General features: G+C 39.1%; 2 protein-coding genes across 13 annotated transcripts in view; one reads left to right on the top strand and one right to left on the bottom strand.

The window, feature by feature from the left end:
• The window catches only part of mmd (disintegrin and metalloproteinase domain-containing protein mind-meld), a 509,673-nt gene that overhangs the window by 121,391 nt on the left and 366,936 nt on the right, over nucleotides 1–21,346 (top strand). For all 12 annotated transcript variants that reach the window (XM_036371745.2, XM_070110649.1, XM_036371747.2 and 9 more), the window contains exon 3: nucleotides 18,485–18,535. In XM_036371745.2, coding sequence (XP_036227638.2) covers nucleotides 18,485–18,535 — 51 coding nt within the window. The remainder of the gene's footprint in view (nucleotides 1–18,484; nucleotides 18,536–21,346) is intronic.
• On the bottom strand, nucleotides 7,654–12,622 carry LOC138857444 (uncharacterized). The gene has a single exon (XM_070110041.1). It carries the CDS (start codon nucleotides 12,582–12,584, stop codon nucleotides 8,124–8,126), a length of 4,461 nt encoding a protein of 1,486 aa, XP_069966142.1. The 5' UTR covers nucleotides 12,585–12,622; the 3' UTR covers nucleotides 7,654–8,123.

The following is a 21,346-nucleotide window of genomic DNA, read 5'->3' as shown; positions in this document are numbered from 1 at the left end:
ATTATGGATATCGGTATATACATTCCCCAACGCTAATATAATTAATTATGTAGATATGTGTGTTATTTAGTTAGATTTTAATAAAAATATATCGAGCTCGAATGTTTATGGGATCTATATTATATGTTAATTTAAATACTAAATATGATTGTGAATTATTCATAAAGAAAACTCGTTCAAAATGACAGGACGGAGACGTGATTAGATCTACTGTGAATGAATTTCAGAACTACAAGTATTATTCAGCAAACCAAGATTCATTTTAAATCCGTATTTCCTAAGCTAAATTTTTCTTCAAACTATAAAAACCACTTTACTTATTGATAAATATATACACAGTAGTGTATTTTATGGGGCTTATATTATCTAGTCTGCCATTTTTATAATGCTATGATAGTATGAAATAACCGAAAATTTGAACTAGAACTTTTGTAATCACTAAGGTGCTAACCACAAAAGTATTTGTTTGTATTTTCAACATTAACTTAGCAAATCTCGTATAATATATGAATTTATCGAAAACCAAAGATATTTCGGGTTTTAAGGTAAATCGATAACAGCGCCACCTAACGAAAAGCTCCTTACAAAGCTAAATCTTTCTAATATCAATGTAAACAGCTTTCAGTTTAATTAAAAAATTCCACTTTTAAAAATTTTAATTAACACATAACCGGTTATGTTTCGTGCCACTCGGTGTGGTGTGTAATGGTGAGATGTATAAAAGGAATTCGAAGAATCCTGGCAACTCATTTTAGAATTCCTACGCTTTACCGTAGAAATTGTTAATCGGCAAAGCGTTTGGATTCTGAAACGAGCGGCAGTCAAGGAGAGGCAACAACAATAAAAAAACAATGAATTAGTGAACACCCGTCTGAAAGGCAACAAAAAATACACGCGATTAGGTGTAAACAAGAAATCGTATTTGAAGAATAGACTACGCGTTCACAGCACACACAAGAACTAAGGTAATTAAACCGAGGTACATGCAACGTGCCACGCGTAATAAAATCACCGATACTTCGAGTAATTGGAAAAGGCATACAATTACATACTACATACCACAATCGCTTATCTGCATACTTAAACCACTTCGATCGCTTGCCACGCTCTTTCAGTTGCGGCCGTTATTCTACCAATATCTAGGGAATTTAGAACCAAATGTAGGACATGCAATAAAATCATTCTGTGGTATTGTTGGTATTTCTACGAATTTGCCGCTGTTGCATTTTGCATGTAGCAACCTACATAGGAACTGAAAGCGTTATTTCGCGCTAATTTCACAATCAGTACGCGCCTTTGCTTAGTACAGTAATGCGATTTCGGCTGCTTGCGGTTTGTTATAGTCTTGGGGCTGGATTTGGTGCTTATGTACCGCGCACACCTGCCACAGATACAGATTATGTCGACGTTTTGCACTTTTTCCCTAACTACGGTTCTTCGCCGCCTTCATTAACATTACGCAATGCTCAAAGTGGAGTCTAATCAGCATGCATTTCAATTTACGAATGTTGAAGTGAAAAAAACACAAATGGAAAACCGCAAAAGTGGTAACAAAATATGAAAGAATTTAAAGCTAAGTAAAAAAAATCTGCGAAATGGTAAAAAAAAAAAAAAAATTGTATGCATATTTGCTCGTGTTTGAACATTTGCCGCTTTAAATGGAATTTCCATTTGCGCCATATCATTTGATCTGCTTCGCCAAGCAGCAGCAGCAACGGTCAATAAGAGCCGATTAACTCGCTCAACGCTCACACGATACCCGAATACCAGCGATGACTTCGCCGCTCTCAAATACTCACTCAGCCACACACACTTACCCTCACGAGAGTGTCGTCATAGTAAGTAGTGTGTATGTCGTCCCAATGGCCTCATTTACTTTTTTCACCGAGTTTTACACCGGCAAAAAGCGACGCCTGCCTCAGTGATTTGCCACACCCACACAGCTTTCGACCCACCCACCTGTCATGGTGCTAAAAACTTAATTGAGGCAACGGTAAATAATGCCACAATGCGCACCGGCAATCAGTTAGACCGCGGACGACGTTGGTAGCAGCAGCACAACAACAACAAATGAAAAAATTACATTACAAAAAATCTCATTAACGCGCCAAAGTTTAAATTTCGTGTGCAGTGAACCAAAAAAGCTCCGCAACGGCCCAAGCCGAGAACATGCCACCGGAGTTCAAAGTTCAACGATGGATGAGTTTTTGTGCTTTTGTGCTTTTGTTTCAGGAATGACTTTAAATTCATTTTTGGAAAATCAGCGAACTCATTCTGCGACACACTGCCGCAACGGAATTTTTCAAATTATGGCCTGAGAAGTCTAACAAAATTTCCGTTCCGTGCGCGATAAGTAGAAGAGTTTAACCTGAATAACTTAAAACTTAACTAAATGCTGCTTCCGTTTCACATTTTCCACCAATTTTCTGCCACCTAAGCAGTAAGCGCTAGTACAAGTAAGGCTAGCGGTCTAACGGCGGTAGGTGTTACCGAAATTAACGGACGACAACGAAAGCAGAAGTATTTGAATAACTCACCGTCATCACAAGGCTTATCTCAGCACTCACTATATATCTACTTGTATATATAGATGTGTGTGTCGAACTTTAATCAGCTCTAAAGCATATTATCGACACTCGGAATCCACAACCTCATTCTTCAACTCTTCCCCTCCGCTTCGTTTTCCATAGCCTCTTCACACCAGCGTCGTCGCATAAGCCGCAAGCATTTAAGCATTACGAAATGTAATTTGTTTTATTAATCAGCGCATAAGTATTGGAATTAAGTGCGTCGGCGTGGCGTCGCAAGCAATAAGCGTAAAAAGTGCCAGCGCCAAATAGCGTTTGCGGGGAAGCGGGTAGAATGCGGAATACCTATTCAATGAAGATGCAAGCGTTTAGCGGAATTTTACGCAATTTGCATATTTGCGATATAGTCGCCCTGCCAAGGTTCGGGCGAATGGTTCTGGGTGTATGTGTGTGTGAATAAAAGCAAATGGTTTTGTGCGTGAAATGCTTTGAAGTAGATAATATAGTGCGAGATTTTCAGCAGCGACGCTTGAGCTGGAAATTTAAATTAAGCAAAACTTTGCATTGTACGCTTACTGCGCGCAGCTCACAATCGAAAGGTAGTTGGTAATCTAATTTTTGAAATTTTTCTCACAGCATCTCAACTGCGCAGTAGTAAAGACATACATTTTTTTTGTTGGATTTAAGGAATCACAGTAGTATAATTTTTTGTTGTATCTTAGTAGTATAATATAGCCTCACCAAGCATTAGAGAATAGCGGATCGAACACAATATACGAGTTGTTCAAATATTAGAAGAACACAGAACCAAACTGTCGAAATTTACTTATATTTGGTCGCAATAAAGCAATTGATTTGCAGCACTGAGCTATTGGCAGCTCAAACCAAAGATTTTCACTTTCAGACCGCCACTCATCTGTAGCTATGGAACCAAGAATATTGATTTTAAGCCACTGCTGTGGGGGTTTTGCCTGATGTTCTGAATCAGAGTCCTGCTGGAATATACAATGGTTTCTGTATGAATTGTTAACGTTGAACAGAATTTATCGCAAGACGAGGTATATTTTTGTACAAACCACCTTTGCATCCTATCTCTTTATCTTTATATCTCTATCTCTCTAATTGACACACCCCAGAGGTTTTAACAGCGTGGTTGGTTGATTAAATAATGAAGACGGTGCGAAAAACATGAGAAGATTTCTAAACCATATACTTTCTCATAGATTTTTAATTTAAAAAACTATTCACGCTTTAATTCCCAAATTTGCACCGGATAAATGCTTTTAACAGCCCCAAGACAAGTGTGAAAATACGTAAAATCGGATGATAACCCCGCTAACTCATACAACGGTTTTATTAAAAACTACTTAAAGAGCGATAAATCAATAACTAAATGCGTCAGAGATATTAAATGTTACATACAGGATGATACAAGTGCGCTTTATAGGAGCCGGTGTCAAAATTGGACGATGGACGTGGCAGCGCCCACCTTTAAGTGAAATCACATATCTCCGGACCTACTACACCACTTTCAATTTGGTGGGTAATATCCCGACGGATCGGACTAAAATCACGTCCAACTCCCATATAACAGAAATTTAGATTAAATCTGATTCTTTCACTTTCCAGTTTATAAATCAAGCACCAAAGAATATATCGGGATAAAACAGTGCCTTTAAGATATGCCACCTTAAGTCTAAAAATTTTCAAAATCGGACGATAACTGTTCAAGCCCTCATATACCGAAAATGTGGATAGTGCCCACTGTTGACTTTTTACCGAAAATATCGGTAAATGTGTGAGATATATTTTTGAAATTCGAAGTGAATATTTTCTTCATAGATATTTTTGTACGTCAAAAATAGGTGAAATCGGGGCAATGCTTCCCTTAGCCCCCATATACCGAACAGAAGGCTTTTCGTTCTTCCGCTTGACTTTATGCCGTATATATCGGCCAATACGTAAGTTATCTTAATAAAATTGAGTGGGCGTGTTAGTAACGAAGCATCTTCGGGACTAAAATGGGTAAAATCGGTTGGCTTTACTGCCAATATATTGGCGATGATAGTCGAGGTACCTCAATGAAACTGAAAGAGAATGCTTTTCTGTTAACAATATATGATTTTCAAATTTTCTATTGGATTTATACCGTATAAATCGGTCAATATGTAAAATATCTTAGCAAAATGAACTGAGAGTATAATATTGTACCAAACCTTAAGCCAAATATGTCGGTCAGTGTGTGGGTTATAAAATGGCTTGAAAATAAGTTGTCGATTATACCTGAGCAATGTCAACGGATAATGCAACTTTGCAGCTGACTATAAGGCGTTTAGGTTGGTCAAAATGTGTTATATTTTAATGGAATTAAATAAAAAAGGTTTCTAAAAAAATTAAGTGAGAGAATAAGCGTTGAATATTAATGGAGTAGATTTAGTCGACCTTTGATCTTAACCTTATATGCCTAATGTAATGAAAACCGATCCTATGATTGACGTTTTCCACATCAACTAAATATTTTATATTAAATTTAGTAGAGTTTTCCACATCAACTCAATATATTATTTTGGCGACTAATGCGTGTTAAGTTTATTCATAACATTTTTTAAAACTTGCCAATACCTGAAGATATTTCCCTGGTCTTGATCCTTGCAAGTATATGAAATGTTCGGTTTCACCAGAAATTAACCCGTCCTTACTTTTTCAACTTAACTTTAATTTAACTACTCCATGACAAAATTATGTTTTCCTGCAAAGGGCAACAATTTGCACTTTTTGCTTTAGTCTAAATTTAACTACGAATTTTGTTGTAATAACCATAAATAAGTGAACACGACGAGATAAGATAACATTTAATTTTTACAATTTCCGCTTGAAGTCTTGCATGCAAATTATTACGAAGTGGAGCCTGCCTGCAAGTAACAGTTATCTGGGAAATTGTTGGTGGAGAGCAAAATTGCAACGAAAATTGAAATTCTTAAATTGATTGCGAACCCAATTGGATGCCGCTGCAACAACAAGAAAGCAGCGACGGTCAGTCGCAGCAGCTGCTGTACACAGGGGCAACAATATCAAAAGCAACACAAGCAATAAACATAAATATTTAAATATTAAACGAATATTTATTGGCAAATTACCGCATAACATAGCATAGCATAGCATATCATAGCATGAAACTTTCTGGCTGGCAACAGCAGTAGCTTGCCTTAAGCAGCAGCAGCAAGAGCAACAGTGGCATGCTGCAACAATCAGCCATGAGTTTGTGGGAGTCAGGAAATACCACGAAAAATATAAGCACATGTATTTTTGTATGATATATCTGTTAGTGTGTCAGCTGGTTATATTGTATACGAGTATATATGTTCACACTTTGTGTATTGTAATGAAGCATGGAAGTAGCTTGTTTGTTGTTGCCTTGCGGCTGCGATCTCATTTTTCCGATACTAGGAATTTTTGCACGAGCAGGTTGCAGATTACTTATGCTTTTTTATATATATATATTTTTTTTTTTTGTGGGTGTGCTATTACATAATTTAATATATTTCGTTGCAAATAGTTGTGCGCTGAACTGTAGTAGCAGCGATATTGCCAAACGGCATACATTTTTTTTGTCATGAATAAGGAAATTGGGGCTATATTTAAAGTGTGAACTGTATAATGCGAACTTAAGTGCTGATTTTATTCTTAGGTGTCTTGAATTAGTCATAATTTCATTATTTGATGTTTTAAGATTAATTATTTTAGAATTTTTTATTGATATTTTAATGTTTGAAATGTTTAGATTATTAAATTTTTTGATATGTTTTTTAATAGTTTTTTTTTTTGTGTGTTTTAATACAGTTTTGGGTCAGATTATTCTGTACTTGTTGATAACTACTTGGAGTCTTTGAGTGATGGGGTTCGAGACCAGCCGTGTTTCGCTTCCACACACCAGCGTCGACTTCACGCATCCAGAGAACATTTTTTGTGCTTATGGAGATTCATCGATAGAGAAAATACTTTACATATGTATATGTATGTATCACAGCGACTGAAGATTGAACCTATTTAGTAGCATCCGCAACTATCTAGGAGTAATCAGTTTTTATAATGTTTCCGAGGTTTCAGAAGGTGTTGACGACCTCGATAGTCAATCTTTTTTTAGCTTCTGCTAGGGTAATTGACTATACGTTTATGCGATGTTTATCACAAGTCTAGCAGTGCATGTCGGAGAGTTTGTGTTATCAATTAGAAGGTAACAATTTAGTTCATGCGATTTTTTGCGTTACATCATGTGGCGCCGATTCGTGGTAATTCCTTTTGTATCCAGTCTCCTGGATAATCGAGTGACGATTTAGTTCCGAACTATCGCAAATTGCTTGCAGGACGGTCGGACTCGACGATTTTCATTATTTGATCGATGTTTTCTACAATAAGTCTTCTTGACTGTGGGGGTTCAAAAATTTGTTTGACAAGTTCTGTAGTCTGACATTTTATCTGTGTATCAACATAGATATTTTATAAGACCTTATAGTAGTGGAGGTCTTGATCTACGGAATTGTTAACTGACTTGAATACTGGCTTAGGAGGTTAGGTGTAGTCACAGACATGAAAAATGGCAATTTTAAATATTCTTTTGGCAGTAAATTTTTTTTTTTTATAAAATCTCTAATCTAATCTCTAGAAACTCAACCAAAATCAATCGGACTAAAAAAATTTGTTTTATAATTGGATAATATATTGCCTGATCGTATCTATTTTTTTGTTTGTTTTTAATTAACAAAATGGCGGCCTACGGAAAATTTTTTTTACAGATTTTTTTACAGCTGTATAAATCGAGCGAATTTCGAGCTGCAGTGGTCCCCAGTTGGAAAAACGCATTTGAAGTTCCAGAGCACCTTTTACTTATTATCAAAGGACTCGAGAAGTATTTGTCGGACTTACTTAAAATTTTCAGAGAATATTTTTAAGATACCATTCTTTATGAAAATGCAAAACAAAAATTGATTTTTTGAAAATTCTGACTACCCCTATGTCACCGATGAGGTGGGGCGAATTTAACGCATATTTGGTTTATGGGGAGTAGACGGGATTATCATCTGTGTCACCGATGAGGTGGGGCGAATTTAACGCATATTGGGTTTATGGTTTATTTCTAAATACACAAGCATTTAAGTTATTCACTTACAAAGAATTATAATATATTTCACTTACCGCAGTGTGTCCTTCCACCTTCCTGGCTGGCTGATCGATGACAAAGCTCGAATATGATTTGCCAGAACTTATATGCACAAATATTGTCATTTACCGTACAGATCAGCACAGGAGAATAGGGGAACTGCACACTGCAGTTTACAAACAACAAGCATGTAGATAACTTAACATATGTAGTTTGTGCCTACCTGTTTATGCGAAGGGAGAATGGCAAACATATAAATCGCACAAACAAGGAAACAGAAACTGTATAGCGGGAAATGTATGTATGTAAATGGAATGCGAGACAATTCAAGAGCATATAAAGAAATTGGAATTGAAACATACAACTGTAAAATAAACATAGAAATTAAATATTATATTAGGGTGGGCCTGAATCTACAACATCCCCGCCCCCGTGAATCAACCTGATTCACCACCATCAACGTCCAGAACAGCAAGCTTTGAGACTGCGCGTCGTTTCACACCTCTGGAAGTTCGTATGTCTGCTCGTCGCACCTCTCCATCAAGCCCAGGGTACACTCGCTCTACCTTCCCTCGGCACCATTCTCGCCGTGGAACATTAGGGTCGCATATGAACACCAAGTCCCCTGCTTTCATTGGCTTCGTTCGTTGGCACCATTTTACTCGGCGAGTCAATGTAGGAAGATATTCAGTAATCCACCTGTTCCAAAAATGATCCCTCAATTGACGAGCGATGCGCCACTGCTTGCGTGATACAGAAGTTTTTTCCAAGTCGGTGTCTACTATCGGAGTGTGTGCTACATTTGCGGCTCCCAGAATGAAATCATTAGGAGTTATCGGCTGCTCCTGGTCCGCGGTGATGGGCAAATGCGTTAGTGGCCGAGAATTAACGATGTTCTCAGCTTCAATAAGAAAACTATTCAGGGTATGCTCCCTTGGTGCAACTTCTTTCAAAGTGTGACATAAAACTCGCTTGACACACTGTACCATTCTCTCCCATGCACCACCTTCCGATGGATTAAATGGTGAATTAAATACCCACTGGATATTTTTCTGTGATAATTCACTTTGTAGACGTACGCAGTCGAATACTTCTTTGAATCGCTTGGCTTCTCGGTCAGCACCAACGAAATTCTTTCCATTGTCCGACCTAATCCTTAAGGGCGTACCTCGTCGGTTCACAAAATTACGTATAGCAATGATACAAGAGTCGGTACTCAAGTCATGAGCCAGTTCTAGGTGCACAGCTCGCACAGTAAGGCACGTAAATAGTGCCACCCATCTCTTCTCAGTGCTGCGTCGAACAGTGACAGTTAGTGGCCCAAAGTAATCGAGTCCTGTGTAGCTAAAGGGTCTCACATAGGGAGTGAGTCTGTCCACAGGAAGCAGTCCCATCCTTGGGGCTACCGGGGCAGCTTTATTTAAACGGCATACACTGCAACTGGCAATCACATTACGCAACAAACTTCTTAGTCGCGGCACCCAATAATTGCGACGGATATCTCCAATGGTAGCTTCTAAGTTCTGGTGGTTCATGAGGCTGTGATGATGTAACACTAACAGCCTTGTAAATGTATGATTTGGCGGAAGAATAATAGGACGCCGCGCGCTAATTGGTAGCCAGCTAGCTGCGTCAATGCGTCCCTGCACTCGGAGGACACCTTCCTCGTCTATGTATGGCGAAAGTTGTAATAACGGGCTGTTGGTGGAAATTTCCTGACCGTTTTCGATGGACTGGGTTTCTGTTGTATACACTTCACGTTGTACAAGGCGGCATAAGAGGCGTTTGGCATTCTCTACTTCTTTAGCGGTTAAACCATAGCATTGGTCTAGCTGTCCGCGGCGGCGACAATTGTTGATAAAGCGTAAAATCCAGGCAACAGCTCTTACCAATCTTTTAAATGAAGAGAAATTATTAAAGTTCAAAAAATTACGACTCACGATGACTAAAGCAAATTTAGACTGTAGTTCTTCATCAGGTTCATCATTTCCAACGGTTATGACATCTTCAGAGGGCCAAAATTGCTCATCCTGCTGTAGGAATGGGGGACCACGTGACCAACGCGTCACTGGACTAAAATTGATGCAATCATTTATACGAGTAGCTTCGTCGGCTACGTTGAGCTTTGTGGGCAGCCATCTCCAATTGGAAACGTTTGTAGTGGCCAATATCTCTGCTATTCTATGCTGTACGAAAGGCTTGTAACGACGGTGCTCACTTCGAATCCATTTGATAACCGTTTTGGAGTCACTCCACAGAATGCAGTCTGTGATGTCAAGAGAGTGTTCGTCGCGGATGCACTGCATGAGACGAGTGCCTAAAACAGCTGCCTGAAGTTCAAGCCGTGGCACGGTAAGAGTTTTCATTGGCGCGCATTTTGACTTAGAAGAAACGAATGTTACATCAATTTTACCCGATGAAGTTTGCGATCGAAGATAGGCAACAGCAGCGAAGGCATCTTCACTAGCGTCGACAAATACGTGGAGCTGAAGTATTTGAGGTATACCATTTCCAAAATAAAAACGAGGTATGGCGTATTTCACAACCTCTGGAAGTTGTTTACGCCACTTCTCCCAGACAGCGTTAATGTCGTTTGGCAACGGGTCGTTCCACTGGATGTCGTGTTTCCATAACTCACGCATAAGTAGTTTGGCGCCAATGACGAAGTTGCTCAGAAATCCTAGAGGGTCGAAAATCGACATAACAATGCTTAGGAGTTCTCTTTTAGTAGGACGTCTTTCTCCATTTACCACTGCTTCACCAACGTTATGGAATTTCAATTTAAAACCGAAACAATCTGACGATGACTGCCAAAACAAACCAAGTACCCGCTCTCCAACGAAACCTTCTTTATTATCAATTGGACGTGAGACATCAGTACCGTTGAGCGCGTCAACTACTTTCGATGCATTGGATATAAAATTGCGAAGCTCAAACCCAGCATCCATATGAATCGCTCGGACCTCTTGGGATATAGAAATGGCCTCCTCTTCCGAGCAGAAGCTATCAACGAAGTCATCGACATAGTGGTGGTCCAAAATCGCCTTAACCGCACGGGCAGTGGTTCTGCGATCATCTTGGTGCTCCAATGCGTTTACTTTTTTCACATAATCTGCGGCACATGGTGAACAGGCAGCACCAAACGTCATCACGCACATTTCGTAAACGTCCGGGGGTTGAGAGACGTCCCCACCACGCCAGAGAAACCGCTGTGCGCATCTATCGTCTTTTCGTATACGAACTTGGTGGAACATCTCCTTGATGTCTCCACATACGGCGATCGCGCCTTCACGAAAGTGGAATAATATCGACGGCAAAGGCCGATATTCTTGTGGACCCTTCAGGAGCTGTGAATTGAGGGAGATTCCACTTACCTCAGCAGCGGCGTCAAATACCATGCGTAGCTTTCCGGGTTTGTTAGGATTGGCAACGGCAAAGTGCGGCAAATACCAAGTCTTAGGAGTAGATATAGCTGCTTCTGCTGGTGACAATTTACGGGCATATTTCTTTCTGACGTAGGCGTTCATGATGTTCTTGTATTGAGTGGCGAAAATCGCATCTCGACGCATTCTTTGCTCTACGCTGACTAGACGTTTCAACGCCATGTTGTAGCTGTCAGGTAACCTTACGTTGTCAGTTCTCCATATGAGACCTGTTTCAAACCGTCCATCAACGCGGCATGTGGCGGACTTCAGGATAGCTCTGGCCCGAGTGTCCACTTCACTCTCTATAGGGGGTGCGGCTCTGACACCGAAATTCTCGGTCTTGAAGAAGTCAGCTACCATATTGTGGAGAGACTGATCAGCTTGGCGGTTCATAAACAAACACGATGCTGTAGATGGTAGCGTAGTTGAAGTTGGGCCAAACACCACCCAACCCAATTCCGTATTGGCAATAAATGGACCATGCGTGTTTACCTTCATAGTTGTCGATGGCAATCCCAAATGGCAATGATCAAGACCAATCAAGAGTCTGGGCCTGACCTGGGCATAAGATTGTACTGGAAGCCGGCTTATATGTTTAAAGTTGTGATCCAAATCGTCCTTGCTTAAACTCTGTAGAGGAAGCTGCAAGTTTGATACAGCATACACATTGCGGAGTTTATGTTGTTTCTGCATACCGGCACCACTAATAAGCAAGTCTACCACAAACGTTGACTCCTGCGCGGCATGTCCTCCAAACCACTGAACATTCAAATGCTGCTCACATCCACGCATTCCCAAGTCTCGAACAAGAGCACTGTCTATCATTGTGATAGATGAACCTTCGTCCAGGAGTGCGTAAGTGTCCACACGCCTTTGGTTTCCGTATAGGGTGACCGGCAAAATACGGAACAGGAGCTTACTATCAGTGGAACTGCAACTTAAGACTGCTGGCCCAGCATCTTTTGATGGTGGCTGGCTGTCGAGTGTATGCTGCGTTGATGTAGGCCTACGATTTGCTTCGGTATACGCAGGAGAGAAAAGCGTGGTTGATTGACTTGACGAATTTGTAGTATTCCCCACGGCTTCATGTAGGAGCTTATGATGAACTCTCCGGCAACCTTCAATTGAACATAGCTTGCGACGTTGACAATTTCGTGTATTATGACCCAAATTGAGACAAGCAAAACACAAGCGATGTCGTTTCGCCTCTATCCATCTGTTTGGCACTGAATATTCTAGAAAACGCGCACACTCTGCTGGCTTATGATGCCCTTGACAAATTGGACATCTCACTGATCGTTGCTGCTGTACTGTGTGCAGAACCGGGCGGTACTTCCATTCCTTGGACGAACTATCAACACAAACCGTACAAATTATATTGGCTAATTTCGATAACCACTCACTGAAATGTTTCACTGTTGCATATGGCTGTATAAGCGCTGCGAAACTTGCCCACTCAACGCGTTTGCTCATAGGCAATTTTGACACAAGTTCGTCGAGTAATGTAGGGTTTGACAAATGCAGGGTTTTGCAGATTGCAAAAAGACACAGATGTTACATACATTTGTTGCAAATGGTATGATTTTCGACATTGCATTCTCTGAAATAGGTGCGATTTCCTTTACGTGGGCCAGTTGGCTACGGATCAACTGCTCCGGGCGCCCAAATCTAAATTTCAACAACTCAATTATATTTCCGACATTGTTCGGGTGGATCAGCAGTGACTTGACTGCTTCACGCGCGTAACCCTTCAGGCTCTTCAATAACCGTTGGTTATTTTCGTAGTTGCTGTACCTATAAATCGCGGTTGACTCGATGAAAGCCGTATAAAATATTGGCCAATCTTCCGGCTGTCCAGAAAAGTCTGGCAAATCCTGCAATTTCCTGGGCAAACTCGATGACTGAGCGGCAGTAGAACTTATATTGGCGAATGTAGGCATTGTCGTTGAATTAGACTGGATCGAAGGTGTATCCATTCCCAAATGAGTTGTACTGTACATGTGGTTTGTAGCAGCTGTACCTATTCCAAAGTTTGGCGGAGTGTAACGGGAATCGGTAGGCTGCGACAACGGTACTGTACAGTTCACTATAGCCGGCGAATGTTGTTCCGTTAATTGGACGGTTCCCAATTGTACTGTTGTTCTCGATGTTTGCGATAATGGAACCTCGGCGGCAATATTGTTGTTGGATGTTTCCAAATTAGACGCTTCACCACGCGATTGGTGCTCCCTAATATCACACAAACTACTCTCTAGCATGGCAATGCGTTTCTGTAGAGCGGCAATAAGATTTTCTTGACGTGCGAAGGCAGCTGATGATCCTCGAGTGATGGCCCCGGTGGCTGTAGGAGCGGCTGGTAAATCACTGGATACATTGGCGGCGGATGTATTACTACCCTGGCTGGGTTTTGATGATGATCTAGTGGTGGCTCCGGTGGCTGTAAGAGCGGCTGGTAAATCAGTGGCTATGTTGGCGGTGGCTGATGCATTGTTACCCTGGCTAGGTTTTGACGATGCTGCAGATGATATAGGAGCACTGCCATCCATGCCTGGCGAACTGGTTGTAGTCTGGCGGCGGGGTGACTTACGCATCGAAAATTAATTTCACAACCCAAACACGCAAACGTTTGGTCATGCGAAATAAAGAATTTGTCACCGATGAGGTGGGGCGAATTTAACGCATATTTCGTTTATGGGGAGTAGACGGGATTATCATCTGTGTCACCGATGAGGTGGGGCGAATTTAACGCATATTGGGTTTATGGTTTATTTCTAAATACACAAGCATTTAAGTTATTCACTTACAAAGAATTATAATATATTTCACTTACCGCAGTGTGTCCTTCCACCTTCCTGGCTGGCTGATCGATGACAAAGCTCGAATATGATTTGCCAGAACTTATATGCACAAATATTGTCATTTACCGTACAGATCAGCACAGGAGGATAGGGGAACTGCACACTGCAGTTTACAAACAACAAGCATGTAGATAACTTAACATATGTAGTTTATGCGAAGGGAGAATGGCAAACATATAAATCGCACAAACAAGGAAACAGAAACTGTATAGCGGGAAATGTATGTATGTAAATGGAATGCGAGACAATTCAAGAGCATATAAAGAAATTGGAATTGAAACATACAACTGTAAAATAAACATAGAAATTAAATATTATATTAGGGTGGGCCTGAATCTACAACACCCTAACCTCTAAGTTTCGAACGCTGAGTGTGGGATCGTTTTTTTTGTGTGCTTACTAGTGTACTTTCATTAAAGGTCTCCAAATAAAGCGAATATATTCCAATTTATAACCGATAAGGCTCAAGGCTAATTCAAATACATTCGAAAGTTTTTGATTTAAATTCAACGACATGAATTTATATTTTACCACAGAGGGCGACAAAATGCTCACACTGTGCGCAGCCGAAGTGCTGAAGGTCGTTTGCAACAACAACTTAATTGCAAACTTTCTACATAAATCATTCATTTGGGATGTAAATGTATTGTGACATTAGTAGATATGTTTATTTGAAGCAAATACTTATGTGGCATGCATAGACATGTTGTCAAACCTGCAACTAAAGTCATGCGTGATATCGTTATGCATTGCCACACTGATTGCTTCGCACACACACCCATGCTTGCCTGTATGCATACGCTTACAAACCAAATCATCTATGTAAGTACGTAGACATACTTGCGTGTAGAGATTAAATCCAGTCTCAGTTTGAGCGTGAAATAGATTTTCTGTATTACAGACATCAATCTGATTGAAATGGCAAGTGGATTTTCTCAGCACACAATGTTCGTTTTGCCATTTCCGCCGCAACTAACTACGCCACCACCACCAACGTTGCTCTAACCCTGCCAATGAGTTTGTTGTTGTTGTTTTGTTGCTTTCGTTGTACCCATCAACGCGGCTAACATGATTTGAACGCTCTGGCTGCGAATATGCGAGGAGTATGCATATTTGCCGCTTGCGCGCTTCGCTGAATTTATAACCGAACCAATTGGGACAACACACACACACATACATGTTTACATATGGTGGAGTGGTATAAGAATAACAAGAAAAACTGCATGATGGAGAAGAGGAGGCGCTGAGGTGATGCAGTAAATTCAGTTGTAACTGTAAACTAGGTTGGCTTGGCATTCGTAAGCACAGCGCGAACAAATATCGACGCTGCGCAACTTGCCACCTTGCCACCTTGGCACAAAATGGGAAATATATATGTTCCCATCACTAATACATACATACATACATGTTTATATTTGTGTGTTATACGGCAATGCGCGCTCTCTTACCACCTCATGCTCGTCCCGCCACGTCAACACACTCATCATTCAAGTGTGTCCTTGTGTTGGCAGCGACCGCCAAAGTTGCATGTTGCAAGTGCCAAATTGTGGCGTCAAGTGGCACATTTGCGCCCATTGCAAGCAAACACACACATAACCTCACCATCATTCTTGATCTCTTTCCCATTCGACATATCACTCCCAGACGCTGGTGCTTGGCGAACCGCATTGCTGCCGTTGATCCTTTTTCCTTTTGCCTGCTGTAGTGTCCTTCTGCGGTTGCACGACATCGCTGGCTGGCGAGGCCGAGGGGATAGCGGCAGCAGCATAAGTGCTCATAAGCCGCTGCTAATGCGTTTTGCACAACTATTACCATTTACAAGTGCACACACTCAAACACACACACCATGGCAATTGAATGTAGAAATGATTGTGCGTTTTTGCTTTTTCAAGTGCAAGTATAGTCAAGTACTTGTATGTGTGTGTGGGTGTGGGCGTGTGCGCGCATTGCAATTTGTGGCCAGCCTAAATGCAATTTTTGCGGTGAAGTAAAATGTGGTTTTCTACTCAAGCGCCAAGATTCCGCTGCGTCACTGACAACAAAAATTTGTGTGGTGGCATGAACTGCGATTTTGTTGGTGACAGCTACAAATGTGTGGCTATGTTGCAACAACATACTTGAAAGTGTGCGGATATGTATGAAAATGTGTGTAAATGCGAGCAATTGCAATTATTTGCGTGATTATATGCGCTGCCGCCTTTCCACTAAGTCGCGCTGATTGATTTGAAATTAATCATCGAACTACGTTATAAATTAAAGCGTTTATACGCCGCCAAGCAACAGATATATTTCCAATTGAAAATACTCACATGTATCACAGGTAAAAAAATTCAATTAATTGTCATATCATAAATCACAGTTATGAAATGAAATATTTCCTCACATTCGCGAAGAGGCTTCACTTAAATGCGAATTTCAAGATTTTAATGAACTAATCTAAATTTAAATGTTGTTACCACCAATACTTTATATACAAGCAATGTTCAACTTGTAGTTATATACCTTGTGACCAGAAAGTTTCCGGAAATTGTAAATTAAATAAAATATTTTTAATCTTCATCAATTATTATTTTGTCGCCTTCAAAATATTCTCTTTCTGAAGCGATACACATACGCCACCTCTTTTTCCAATCATCGAAACATGCCTAGTAGGCGCTGTCCGGGATCGCCTTCAGCTCCCTCTGAGAATTTTCTTTTACGGCCTCTATCGAGTCGAAACGGATTCCACGGAGTGGTAACTTGACTTTTAAAAACAAAAAAGTTGCATGGGGCCAAAACTTTTGGAACAAGCCGAGCATTGCCGCGTCACATGCCCAAATTATCGGTCAAAGTCAAACGAGCTGCTTCACAACCGATGTTTAGCTTATGTGCTATCCATCTAACACTCGCATGACGATTTTTGAGCACGATTTTCTTCAGTTTTTTGATTTTTTGTCAGTGGTAGACGCCGAACGACGACCGGAACGAGGCATGTTTTCGATGGTTTTTCGACTATCCTTAAATACTTTGTACCATTCGTAGATTTGGGTTTTCGATTCCGCACACAAAATTTTACGCAAATTCTTTATTCAATATTTGTTCCATTGTAAAATAAGTGGTTGACAGATCGCGCTTATTTTATACATAGCAATTAAAGGCAGTGCGTATCTTTGACTAATAGGACTCGCTCTCAGTTGTATTGCTTCAATATATATTTTTTTTACGAAATTTAAATTTAAAACCAATTAAAATTATAAATTGACTTAAAAATTTATGAAAAGGTTATTACTGTTACAGTTACTGGATATAATTACTAAAGCGAATACCACTACTTTCACGATTACAATTGAATTTTCGATTTATGTTACAAGCTCCACTCATAATAAAATTTGTAATGAAAGTTGTAATTAAATTACAATAATGATTACTATTATAATTCAAGTTATGATTACTACTACAATTACAGTTAAAATACCATAATAACCACAACTATAACTACTATACAATTTACAATATCCATTAAAGTAATTGTAATTCATTTAAATGGTAACTGCAATTACAATTAAAATTGCTATTCGAGTTTTATAACGAACACAATTCTAACTATTATTACAAATACAAATATTATTACCATCTCAATTGCAATTACGTTTACAATTACAACTTAAATTCCTATAAAACAAAACTGTGCCTTCAAAATTAGTATAACGAATACAAATATAATTACTATTAGAATTACATTCTATGATTGCAATTACAATTAAGATTACAATTACAAATTTAATAGAAATTAAAATTGTAATTAGAATACCAATTAAAATTGCTCGAGTTTTCACATACAACTATTATTAAAACTTCTACTAAAATTTCAAATGCAACTAAAAAACAACCATTCTGTTACTACTACAGTTATCTTTCTAATTGAAATTGGAATTACAAGTACATATTTTACATAAAGAATTTTTCTTTAAAGACTTTACTCATTTCGGCCAACATGCGCACTAACTTGGCACTTGCCTCTCCTTTTAAATATTTGAAAATAATTACAAATTTATTTGCCATGTTAATTAGTCGGTAGTTAGTTGCAACTTACCGTGCAGAATCGCTACCTTGTTTCGAGTGAATTTACATTACAAAGGAAGTGCGAGAAGGCTAGTAGTTCGTGTAGCTATGTGATTTTACACAATTTGAAATGGATTTTTAATGAAGCCCTTTCAGTGGAACTGCAATTTCGTTTGTGTAGCAACATTTGCATTTTGCATAAACAGTTTTTGGAATTGCATTTATGTAATAATACATACTTAATTGTCGTTAGCTTGCAGAAACGGAATATTAATTTAATAAAAATGCAATTCACTACACGTTTGTAGGTAACTCGAGCTTAGTAAAAGTGGGGTGTGAGGAGCAATCGAAGCAAACGTAAAATATTTTGCTTTAATGTATTTATACAAAATAGTTGCACTTGTATACTTAGTAAATACTATAATGATGCATTCGCTAATTAGTTTGACTGTGTTTGGTTTTTTGTCTTTGCAGAGGCTGATTACACTCTGGATGATTCTTTTTGGAATGAAGAAAGTCCTGTCGGTAAGTTAAAAAGTAAATAAATTTTAAGGGTGCTAAATTTGTGATCTCAACTATGGCTTGCCAGGGAAGAATAAATATTGATTGAGAGAATTTTCATAGAGAGATACTTCGAAATGTTTTAATAATCACTTGTAGATTTTATACACTCTGTGAAAGCTCAGAAATATATTGAATTTTATCGATGATGATAGAGAGATATTTCTAAATATCGTTTTAAGCAGAATTAAAGAGAATATATGAAAGCTCATGAATATTGTAAAAGTCTCGGTATTAAGGGCGCAAATTGTGATTGTTGGAATTTTGGAGTGAAACAAAAAAAGATACCATAGGAATAACTTTGTAAATGTTATGATTGTTGTTAAAGAGAATGCGTTTGTGAAAGCGCATCAATATTTATTTTTTATTATTTTATTAACTTGATATGCAAGTTCGATAGTTAGGGACGAGGGAGATATTTTTACTTCTATTCTATATGTGAACCTTCTGCAAATGTCATGACATTGAGGTCATGTTGAAGAGAATATGAAATTATAAAAGCTCATTAATATTTCCAAAGTCATTGTTACTAAAGAGCAAAAATATTGGTTGTGAGAATTTGAAGTGCATTAGAAAGAGACGCGTATAAACAGATATTTCTAAATATTATAATAATCCCCCTTAAAGGAAATACATGAAAGCTTTTCAAAGTGTAAATATCATTAGGTCAAAGCTTAATCTGATACGAAAAAAGCCTGATAATGATGAGAGGAAAAAGACAGTTTTATATACCTTTCAACTCCAACATAATCAATTTATTTTATATGAGGACTTTCTAAAAAGCTCATTATACCACTCTTAACAATAATATAATATATAAAAGTTTAATCTGATATAAAGATAGATATAAGAGATATTTATGTTATTCCACCGAATCTCAAGAACAGTCTTCACATCGCCTTCACCTTTCTCCTCTCTACTTTCTCCTCTCTACTTTCTACTCTCAACAAAACGCTCTGCGTACCATTTGCTGCATGTGCAACACATCGTTAAGGCTATTAAACAAGCTTGGTAATATATGTTGCATGCAACAATGCTGGCCGCAATGTACTGTAACCACCGGCAATTTGGCATATTGGTTGCATGGAGCACAGCGCGCTCGTTCGAGCTACTTTGCAACGTTTGGTGTCAGGCTACATTAAGTGCAACACCAAGTGTTAAATTATGGCATACAAAGTTGCAACATGCTGACGCAAGTGCGCCAACATAAGAAGCATCTCATTAGTATATATGTTTTTATAAACATGCTGTTGTTGTAATTGTTGTTGATCTTGCAATCGATTCTGCTACTTTGGTTGTTGTTGTTGTAGTTTCCCGTTGCAACGGATGTTGTTACATTATTGACCCTTGTTCTCGACGTTAGCGCTGGCATTAGTCTGCACTTGCAAGCTGTTGAACGCTTAGTAATTGCTGCTATTGCGTGAAAGTGCTTGATGTTGTTGTTGTCTTTTATCCTGTTAATGCTGCTAAGTATACACTAGTATCTAACTTGCAAGCCTTACGCACCACTTTCGCTGCGTGCATGTACGTGTGTGTGTAAGTTGTGTCTGCAGCCCTCTCCAACTATGTAATAGTGTGTGTGCATAATTGCTACTGTTTTTGTCATTAACAGTAGAGTTATTGCAGTTAGTTGCCATTTTGTTGTTGTTGTTGTTGTTATTTCTTTTTGTGTTTTTGTTTTGGCCGCACTTAAACAAACGCAACTTTGCACATACATCATTTGGTCTCCCCAACGCAGCAGCACGGTCGTAGTAACGGTGTTTGGTAAACCGGTTTTTTGTCTGCAACGCAAAACAAAAAAAAATATAGCAAGCAGTTTCTTACTTGGTCTCTGAAATCTGGCGCTTGCAAACAGAAAGCAATAACAATAACCGTAAGTGCAACAACATCCACAACCGTTATAAGCGCAAGAGCTGTGCGCTTCTAACATGCTCGTTCGGATTATGCAGTTGACCGCCTGAGAGTATGTCTTGTTTACGTTTGTTTTAACTGCAGTTGTTGTTGTTTGGTCCGTTTTTTTCATGTTAATGCTATGTTATTGTCGCTGTAGGAATTAGCTTCAACAAGCGTTGCATTGCAGGGCAGCTGCACTAACGCTTAGCGTTGAGTTTAAGAGCGTGTTAGCCGCTGACGTCGTCGCTTAATATCCAATGCTCAAAACTTTTCCGTATGCAAACATTTGTAGCTGTGTTGCACTTATCCCTGTTTTACTTGTACACCCAGATGTATGTATATACTTGTATGTTGTGTGGACTCATAAGACCGTTAAGCTGCTGGCATTTGTCTGCAGTTTACTTTGATTAATGGTAATTTTTCGCTCGTAGCTGTTGTGTGCGAATATAATGAATGCCAAGGTGAGGCGGACTATTTATAGTTGGCTGCTCTGAAATTTGCTTGAGATTTGCAAAAACAACTAATGGAGATTTCGAAATGTGTACAGTTGAATTTTTTCTTGTGTATTCTAGGGTTTTTGCTAGAATATTCAATATTTAACTGAGTTGGTTAAGGGGTTATATCCACTTGCAAGTCAGAAGATATTTTACTTTATAAATAAGTAAAAACAATGTACATTTAGAAAATGCAATATGCTTTTAATTTGCTAATAATCATTTTGGGTTCCTGGAACCCCCAACCGATTTACAGGAGTGGTGTCTGGCGGTGAGGAAGATTTTTGGGAGGAGGAGTTTTTCAGCACATTTTTGGAAATCACTGTATAAAGTATTTGGCAGTATTGCCCAAATTTGTGACAGAGATCGTAAATTGAAACGTAAAGAA

The sequence above is a fragment of the Bactrocera oleae genome, chromosome 5 (genome assembly GCF_042242935.1).
Source record: "Bactrocera oleae isolate idBacOlea1 chromosome 5, idBacOlea1, whole genome shotgun sequence".
In the NCBI taxonomy this organism is placed as follows: Eukaryota; Metazoa; Arthropoda; class Insecta; order Diptera; family Tephritidae; genus Bactrocera; species Bactrocera oleae.
This window is presented reverse-complemented; position numbering and strand designations above follow the sequence as displayed.

Coding starts and splice junctions, on each gene's coding strand:
- LOC138857444 (XM_070110041.1), bottom strand. CDS start 12,584: ATGAGCAAACGCGTTGAGTGGGCAAGTTTCGCAGCGCTTATACAGCCA.